This window comes from Microtus ochrogaster, chromosome 15 (genome assembly GCF_000317375.1).
Source record: "Microtus ochrogaster isolate Prairie Vole_2 chromosome 15, MicOch1.0, whole genome shotgun sequence".
NCBI lineage: Eukaryota > Metazoa > Chordata > Mammalia > Rodentia > Cricetidae > Microtus > Microtus ochrogaster.
In genome coordinates, this window is record NC_022017.1 from 43,781,854 (window position 1) to 43,791,609 (window position 9,756).

General features: G+C 44.1%; 1 protein-coding gene across 2 annotated transcripts in view; it reads right to left on the minus strand.

Annotated features, from left to right (window-relative positions):
• Window positions 1-7,939, minus strand: part of Tbc1d31 (TBC1 domain family member 31) — a 46,522-nt gene extending 38,583 nt beyond the window's left edge. The window contains exons 1-3 of one of the 2 annotated variants that reach the window (XM_005354589.3): window positions 7,863-7,939; window positions 2,856-3,002; window positions 777-892 (exon numbers count right to left, since the gene is read on the minus strand). In XM_005354589.3, coding sequence (XP_005354646.1) covers window positions 777-892; window positions 2,856-3,002; window positions 7,863-7,939 — 340 coding nt within the window. Of the gene's footprint in view, window positions 1-776; window positions 893-2,855; window positions 3,003-7,862 lie in introns of those variants that run through there. The other variant, XM_026782782.1, reaches the window with a different exon arrangement.
• Between the last annotated feature and the right edge of the window lie 1,817 nt (window positions 7,940-9,756).

Consider the following 9,756-nt stretch of genomic DNA (forward strand, 5'->3'; position numbering starts at 1 on the left):
AAAAACAAAAAAAAAAAAAAAAAAAAAAAAAAAAAAAAAAGAGAGGTCTCATTTTTGTCCATATTCATGGGAAGTAATCTTTGAACTCCTGGGGTTTCCCACATGATAGAAATATCTTCGTTACTCAGTCGTCCTTCAGTTACAAATAAATGGCTTCTGTTAAGGCCTCAGAGTTGGGGCTGGTCTCACCACAAAGACCAGCAACATTAGCAGACTGAGCATCAGGAGGGCAGGAGAACTGGAAAAGGAATTCATCCACACAGGCAATGCTTCCACCCTGGCAGTAATGGGGTGAGAGATGTCACCGTCAGACTGCCCTCACATTCACACATGTGCAATAATTCAGTCAGGTCAGTCTGTGTGAAGGAGCCTCAATGAAAATTCGAGGAAACTGCCTGCCTCCGCGAGAACTGGCAAAGTCAAGGCATGCTGATGCTGGGAACTCATCACTGAAGACGACAGACACATCCTTTTAGAAGCCTCCCAGATCCTACCCTATGCATCTCTCCCACTGGCTGGCTCTAATGTATGTGCTATATAAGACTGCAGTCAGTCACATGTACAATGCTTTCCTAAGTTCCCCTGAGTTTTCTAGAAGGTTATTAGAAACCCTGACTCTGGAAGCAGCTAACCTGAAGCAGGAATGGCCCTTGGACCCCAGACTGTGGCTATGAAGTGAGAATGTTCTTGATCCGACTGTTCCTGAGACTACACAGACGGGTAAGGGCAGTCTGTTAGCCTACATTTTATTCTGCTTCAAAAGACAAACTTCTTACCTGTATCAAAACATTTAATGGAATAGTCAGCTAATGCCACAAGGAACTCAGACTTCCTGCGAAGATCAAAGGCCAGAGCTGTGCAAGCTTGTGCTGTTCGCTGAACAAGAGCAAACCTATTAAGAAACAGCTGCATTAGGATCAGAAATTCCACTGGTGATCATAAACTTTACAATGGTGGAGTCCTTGGAGCACAAAATGAGACCTAGGAAATGGTGGGCCCAAAACAGATAGGAAGGGCTGAGAGACCCACTGTGAACGATGAAGGCATTCCTATCGTGTGAAAATGCCGGGGCTAGGATTCTCAGTCTACTGCCATAATTGGGAAGCCATTGTTAAGCCTCTGTAAATTCAGCAAAGCAGAATTACAATCGGCCATGTCTTTGGGAAGATGTTTACAGAAGCAATGGCAATCGACAGACAGAGGGACTGAGAAGAAAGGTCACTGTGAGCGCCACGTGAGAAGACATCAGCCAGAGAGACAATCACACAGTGGAAGGGACACAGAGGAGGCTACGTCAAGCCAAAAGAGACCTGGGATGCATTAACCATGGGGGAAGAGAAGGAATCAGAGTTTCTCAAGTGTAAAAGAAAGACAAGAACAGGAATCCTAAGAGTTTGTTGTGATCAAATGAAATAATACACAGTAGTTCTTACAAGAGCTTGGCACACAATTAGAATTTCATTTATAAAATATTAAGCTTCCGAGCAAAGGGAAAAGGGCATGAGCCTGAGAATAGGGAATCTTAAATCTGATCTTAAAGATGTTGAATACAAAGGCCCTGGACAACATTTAGAGCCATGCTGTTCCCCTCCCCCCAAATAATACATTACATGGGCCATATGTGTAATGCAAAATTTTCTAGGAGCTATGTCACAGTAATGAAAAAGATACAACTAATTTTAATATCCAAAACCTGAATAATCAAATTTTCTTTTTTACACTAAGGCTTTAAACTCCAATGTGTATGCCAGCATTACACTCAGAATCTTTCTAGTCACTTTCTGAAGGCTCAAGAGCTGCAGGCAGCTAGTGGTTATCAGAAAGCGAAGCACTGAGTAATTTCCAGAAGTAAAATCTGAGTTTATAGCATGTACATAGTATCTGGTCATGTAAACACTCAAGACTCTGCTGGGGATGAAATTATTAAGAGAGCACAGAAGGACAATCCCAGGGCAGGTGCCTGAGCAACACAAAGTACAGGGTAGGCACTGGCTGAGGCCAGAAGACAGGGATAAAAGGATCAGGGAGGTGGGTAAAACAGCAGAGCTCTAATTTGAGGCCTAGGAGAGGAGGGGAGGGAAGTATTTAGTCTTTATATACAAGAAGCTGCAGAGACCACTGTGTTGGACAATAAGAAGACTGTTGCAGTGATTCCCTTCCCACCTTGCCTCGTGGCATGGATACTTAAGAGACCGAGCCTACTTAGTTGCTTCTGCACTAAATGGAAGAGCAAGGAGGACAGTGTTAATTCTTTGTGGTTCTTAGATCTATACACCACAACAAAACCGTTCAAGGGAAATCAAGTTTCTAAATTGCCCAGTGAAGTACCAGAACTTAACAATAAATTAGCAACAATAAAAAATTTAAATAAAAGAAAAAAGCAAGCAGAGCTGGCACGATTCCTCAGTGGGTAAAGGTGCGTGCCGTAATGACTGACGGGCCAATTTCAGTCCCTGGGACCCGCACGGTGGAAGGCATGCTAGTTAACTTGTGCTAGTTATCCTTTGACCTGTGCATGCAAGCTGTGGCACGACCTGCATGCACACACATACAGACACACATAAAATAAATAAAATACAATATAATTTCTTTTTAATGAAAGGAAAAAACAAGCAGTCAGGATGGTGGCTGCCAGCAATGGGGAGGTGAGGCAGGACTACAGAAAGTCAAGGCCAACCCGGGACATGATGAGACTTTGTAAAATCTTTATTCCTCCTTTCCTCCATCCTTCATCAGGGCTGACAGTAGCTTCCCAAGAACTCAGTAGTGCTCTGTAAATCAGTGGTAGGTAACGAACTAGTCAACGGTCAGTAACTTCCTAAATGGAAAGGTCCATACCAAAAGCACCTGCTTACCTGTTTCCATGCAAGTCAAAAGCATAGATGTTTCCCTGGTGGTCCCCAGCAATAAAGGAATCGCCCAAGCCATCAAAAGCCACATTCAAAAACCGCAAAACTTTTGGATGGTATTCAGAAGTGCTGTGAACGATGTTCACTATAATTCTGCCAAAACACATCAATCTAAATGTTACATTCTACATCACATACCAGCTTTTACACATAGGGTTCTATGAGGGCTTCCTGCCTGCCTATGCTTCCCAGAGTCCGTCTTATAACGACTTCTAAACAGTTCAGAAAGCCATTCATTATGAAAGCTAGCATTCATTTATTCATTAATTATCCTAAGACTTACTGTCAGAACTGAAGAAACCAGACACTAGGAATAACTGATAGACAAGGTTCCTGTCCTCCTGTCATTCACAGATAAACATACAAACAGTATGTGTTATGGTGAAAAGGCAGCAAGGTCTAAGAGTTTGTTCTGTAATATAAAATGCTCCAAAATGACTTAAATGAGCTGTGTCTCCACCTCTAAGAGACTACACAATCCCCTAGCGGGTGTACTGTGAGGACTACCTGCTCTTCACTGCATTCAGACACCTGACTTCACCATGCAACACACTCTCACCACGCTTGTGGAGTGCTTTGAATTGCTTCTTCATAATCCCCATGAATCACACTTCTCAAATGGTAAGAAATGAAGCTTACTCTTCAATATTATTGCATAGAAACACATAGCATGTGTTAAAGTTATGTGAAAATTCAAACATATTAACCATGGCTTTAAATTGCTCATATATAAATTCAAGCACAAACATACAATTAAAATAAAAATGCAGAAGAAAAGGTGTACAAAAAAATGGGAAAAAAGACACACACATATAAACACTGCTAGGTGTGTGCAGAGAACAGGAACATGGATCACTTTCTCCTACTCTACTTTTCTATTTGGCATAGTTGTTAACAATCATACACTACGTTCATGGGCAAACTTTGTGAAGGATGTATAGCAATATTTGTTTAAATTTACTATTTTTTGAGGATTCTTGTGTCATAGTTGCCAAAAAACTGTTTATAAAACCTACAGCACAGGGCCAGAGCGATGGCTCAGTGGGCAGAGCCACTTGCTATCACGCCTGGTGACCTGAGTTTGATTCCCCCAGGCCCACATGACAGAGAGAGAGAAATGACATCTACAAGTGCACCAAACATATAAGAAAAAGCTTGCACAAAATGATACACACACACACACACACACAGGGTTGGGTTGCACAGTGGTGCACACCTATAATCCAGGACTGGGGTGGGGGGTGGGGGTGGAAGCAGAGGCCTTGAAGGCACCTTGGGCCACACAGTGAGATCTTTTCTCTAGAACAAAGCTTGCCAACTCATTCTGGTCTTGAACCAGTACAATCCCTTCCTGTTTAAAATTGTGTGTGTGTGTGTCCATGAGCATGCATGAGTGTGCACATGTATGTAGCGGTCACAGGACAGTTTGTAAGAATCAGTGCTCTCCTTTAAGCTCAAGAGGTCAAGCTTGGTGGCAAACTCCCTTGCCTTCTGTGCCTCTGGCCAGCACTCCCTTCTTTATTTCAACAATAGTATTTATCAGGGAGACTTTATCTTTTGACTCTCTTAGGAACTGTTTTACTAAGCTGGGCATTGGTGGCGCACGCCTTTAATCCCAGCACTTGGGAGGCAGAGGCAGGCGGATCTCTGTGAGTTCGAGACCAGCCTGGTCTACAGAACGAGTGCCAGGACAGGCCTCAAAGCTACAGAGAAACCCTGTCTTGAAAAACAAAACAAAAAACAAAAATTGTTTTATGTGTATGGGTCTTTGGACTGAATCTATGTCTGAGCACCCTGCTCATGCATGCCTGCAGATGCCAGAAGAGGGTGCTAGATTCCCCTGGGACTGGAGTTACAGATGGTTGTGAGCTACCAAGTGCATACCTGGAATTAAACCTGGATCTCCGTAAAAGCAGCCAATGCACTTAAGCCCTGAGCCATCTCTCCAGCCTCTTGTAGGAGAGTTTTAATACAAATTAAATCTCATTTAAAAAAAGACCTTATGGAAGTGTGATAAACTGATATATATATTACGTATTTTCATCAAGGATTGAGTATTATGTAGCTCGTTGGTGAAGCACTTACCTAATACATACAAGGCCCTAGGCTGAATACTCAGCGGTGAAAAAAGTTATTTTTCTGCATGTTTATCTAAATATATAGCTTTTTAGATTGACTGGGGACATAGAAAAATTCTTACAATGCTCTTTTTTTTTTTTAAAAAAAAGATTTATTTATTTTGTATACAGTGTTCTATCTGCATATACACTCGAAGGCCAGAAGACGGCGCCAGATCTCATTACAAATGGTTGTGAGCCACCATGCAGTTGCTGGGAACTGAACTCAAGACCTCGGGAAGAGCAGGCAGTGCTCTTAAAGGCTGAGCCATCTCTCCAGCCCCACAATGCTCATTTTTTAACTTTCTTTTTTATTTATTCTTTGTGTCTTTCAAATCATGCATTTCCATTCCGTTCATTTTCCTGTCCTGGTAACCTCCCCCACAAAATAAGATAAAAATTAAGAGAGAAAAAAAAAAAAAAAGAAAAAAAATGAATGATGGTAAGGACCTTAAATCCCAGCACTCTGAAGGCCCAAGGCAGAAGGATCACAAGTTCCAGCAAAGCCTGGGCTTAAAAGTGAGACCTTGTTTCAAAAACCGAAAGCCAGGCTGTTGTGATGGCCCAGCCAGTAAAGGTGCTTGCTGCCAAGCCTAACGACCAGAGTTCAAACCCCAGGACCCTCATTCATGGTGGGAGGTGAGAATCTCCCCAAAGCTGTCCTCTGCCACATGCATACTGTGGCATGCAATACAACAAACAAATAAATGTAATGAAACAAACGAAACCAAACAACAAGTGCAAAATAATGGTAGAGCAAATGCAACTAGGTCACCAAGGGCAGTGCTCAGGCTACCAGAGTGTGACTAAGTGTGACTAGGGCTGATTTCCTGCTCTGAGGATACAGCTGACAAACCTGGAGCTACTTCACAAATCTTCTGACTCATCTTTGTCTCTCTCAACTCACGGCAATATTTTTTTATTTGACAAATGTAATTATTGCCAACGTGCAGGGTGTGTGTGCCATGCAGCACACGTGGAGGTTGAAGACAACTCTGCAGAGTTGTGCGCACCCCTGCTAGTTTTACTTGTCCACCTGACACAAGCCTAGGTCATCTGAGAGCAAAGCCTCGGCTGAGGAAGGGTTTGATAAGACTGGTCTGTGGCAGGTCTGCAGGGGACTGACTTGATTGGGTGGCACCATTCCCCGGGCAGGGAGTCCTCAGCTGTATTTCAAATAAGCTACCTGAGCCTAACCCAGAGAGCCGGCCAGCAAGCAGTGCTCCTTCGTAGCTTCTGTTTTACGTTCCTGTCCTGACTTCATTCAGTGATGGTCTATGATCTGGAAACATAAGCCGAATAAACCCTTTCCTGTCCTAAGTTGCTTTTAGTCGGTGTGTTTAACACAGCAGCAGGCGGGAAGCTGGAATACGTGAACTCTGGGGATTAAATTTAGGCAGCCAGATGTGTGCAGCAAGCATCTTTACCTACCTAACCAGCTCCCTGGCCCAGCAATTGGTTTAAATCAGTGGTTCTTAACCTTCCTAATGCTGTGACCCTTTAATACAGTTCCTCAAGTCATGGGGACCCCAACCATAAAATAACTTTCATTGCTACTTCATAACTAAATTTGCTACTGTTATGAATCATAACGTAAATATCTACTGTGTTTTCCAATGATCTTAGGTGAACCTCGTGAAAGGTCCGTTTGACCCACAGGTTGAGAACCACTAATTTAAATGAAGCAAAAGAAAGCTGTATTTTCATAGAAGCACATTAATAAATAACCAGTTCTTTGTTTTTCCATCTTACATACCTACCTAGATATGCAGCAGCAAGATTGTATCTAGATTGTAACAGCAAGAAATGGTAGGTTGGCTACAATTCTCAGACGTTTTAGAGAAGCCAGAGGCAGAGTGTGCTACTAAACAAACTCCACGTTTGGAAATGAGAACGCTGAAGAATCTCCATTATTGACCATATTTTTTATTCAATAGGTTGGTGGGTCAATCGCATTAATAAAGAAAGGGTGGACAACCACCAGAAACCAAAGTCGCTAGGTGGTTAAGTAAGTGGCTGACCCAACACTTTTAACTGCGTTTTCAGCCTACAAAGACACATATTTTGATTTCTGGGGGAGCAACTAAAAGATAAACAGAAAAGTCTCTGGAGTAAAAAACCTCGAGACTTGAACCCAAAGTGATACCACGAAGTCCGTGCAAGCCTAGGGAGTCAGAAACACTAAGACATGCACCATGGGAAACCAAACAAATATATCACTGGGGCAAAGACTCCCTCTGACGCAACACGGGAGGCCGGATCTCAAACCCGGCGGCCAGCTCTAAACAGAATAAAAACAAGCGCAGGCGCTGTAGAAGGCCCCCGCATAGTTGACAGCCCCAGCAATACACACTTCTCCGTGCAAACTGCAGAACTTAGGTTTGTTCCAGCACCGTTCCACGGTGCTCAGCCTACACTAGGCTCTCAACATTACAGATGTGTGCATGGCTGAGGATGGCGAGCTTCGGCTTTAGGAGCGATAGGTGTGCAATGCCTTCTTTGCTCCCATCACCTCCTGGAGTCTCTTCCCGGTTGGAACAGTCATTAATAAGCCAAAGCAGGAGGAGTCTGGCACTTAGCAGAACTGCAAACTCTTTTTGCATAAATCGAAGAGCCTCCTCCTGCCTCCCGCTCCCTGGGACCCAGGACCAGAACCTGGGACGCATCTGCAACCTAAACGGCTTCCGGAGCTACTTGCTCCTCCTGAGGTCCCAACCCAGGGATGCAGCGCGGGGCCAGAGTCAGAACCCCGGAGCCGGCACCCCACCGCCACGCTTCCCCACTCAGCCTCCCGCAGACCCGCCCCCTCGACGGTCCCCACAGCCCGCGGCCTCACCCGTCGTGAGTGGCCGGCGAAGGCTTGCGGTGCCATATCTTGCCGCTCTCCTTGTTGCCCAGGTCAGTGCTCTGCATGTCGAAACCCCACTCGGGACCACTGCTGGCCGGGTGGGTAACCGTCCCGAGAGCTTCCCGGCAGGCTCCGCGCGCCCAACCCGGGAAATTCGAGCGGCCACAGCGAGGTCTCCGCCCCCCCGAGGACAGTACCAACCCCCACGGCGGACACCCTTTCTAGCTACAGCCAATCAGAATGCATATCGTCCACATCCGCCCTGGTGGTCCCTCCACTCAGGACAATGGGATGGGCCAACGACATTTTTCCTGGACTCTACCCCTTTTTGAGGCGTCTTCCAAGCCTGAGACCCAAAGGCTTCTGGTAGTCGTAGTTTTCTGAAGACGAAACTTGTAACCTGCTCTCTGGCTGCCTCTAGGCTCAAATAGACAACGGAAGTGTTTTTCTCGTGAGAGCGCCTGCCTCCTGCATTCCGTTCTAAATCGCGTTTAGAGAATAAGGGATTTATAGAAACAACTAATGCAGAAGCAAAAAGACAAGTATGCTGAGAATTTACAGAGTTCCTTTCCTAGAACTAGGCTCCGCAGAACCTCCTAGCTAAATATTCTGTTCTTTTTGCCATAGTCATCGTGATTTAATTGTATAAATTTACAAGAAACTCCCATATTATGGTTTCCAGTCTACAGTTACAATCTAGAAAAGCAAAGCTGTCAAGAACCAGATACATTGACATCGGAAATCTTTTTTTTTCTTGCAAAATTCACTTACTGTTTATCGAGTGCTTACCATGCGTGGCTCTCCTGCGTGCTTAGCATACTAACTTAATTTACAGAGAGAAACTTAGCAATTTAAATAACACTTCAGTGCTGTACAAAGTTGAGAATTCGTTTCAGATCAAATTGTCCCACATTTAGTGTATAAAACAACAGAAATATATTCTCTCAGCATTCAGTGTCAAGAGTCTGTCAACAGAGATTTTCTTCGTTGTCTGGGATACCCACCTTCTGCTTGTTGTAAATCTCTCTGTACTTTTCTCATGTGTGAAAATAAATGGAAAAATCATAATAAAATAGAAATTAAATGAGGTTTTCAAAATAGAGTAAAAACGTCTGTAATGAAGCAGATCTTGGGCTGCCCCACTGAGCCTACTGCCTGGGAAGATGACCTTTGGCTATAGTCATAGCTTTGGGCTAAAGTCGTCTGATGAGCCTACTGCTCTTGAGACTTAAGGTGTCTTTCCAGAAACTTTGCTCAAGAGGTATTAGGTGTATGTATATATTTTCTTCTTATTGCTGATAGGTCACATAGCACCTCCTGCCACATAGCTCCTGCCCTTCCTCAGCTTCAGTAGATGCTTCTCTGTTTTAAGAAGTATTTATAGCCGGGCGGTGGTGGCGCACGCCTTTAATCTCAGCACTCGGGAGGCAGAGGCAGGCGGATCTCTGTGAGTTCGAGACCAGCCTGGTCTATAAGAGCTAGTTCCAGGACAGGCCCAAAACCACAGAGAAACCCTGTCTCGAAAAACCAAAAAAAAAAAAAAAAATTTATGTATTCAGTGTTCTGCCTGCACGTTTGCCTGCAGGCCAGAAGAGGGCACCAGATCTCATTTTGGATGGTTGTAAACTACCACGTGGTTGCTAGGAATTGAATTCAGAAAGAACCTCTTAGCAGCCAGGGCTTTTAACAACTGAGTCATCTCTCCAGCCTCCAACAGAAGCATCTTACAAGTGTTTGCTGCTTTGCAATAAATCAGCACTTCTGACCCATAAATGCTCCTATTTTACCTATTTCGTTTGGAACACTCATGCAAGACTATTTGAATCTGTATCTCCTGAATTTCAGTTCTTAAGTCTCTCTAACAAGGTTCTCTTGAAGTCTC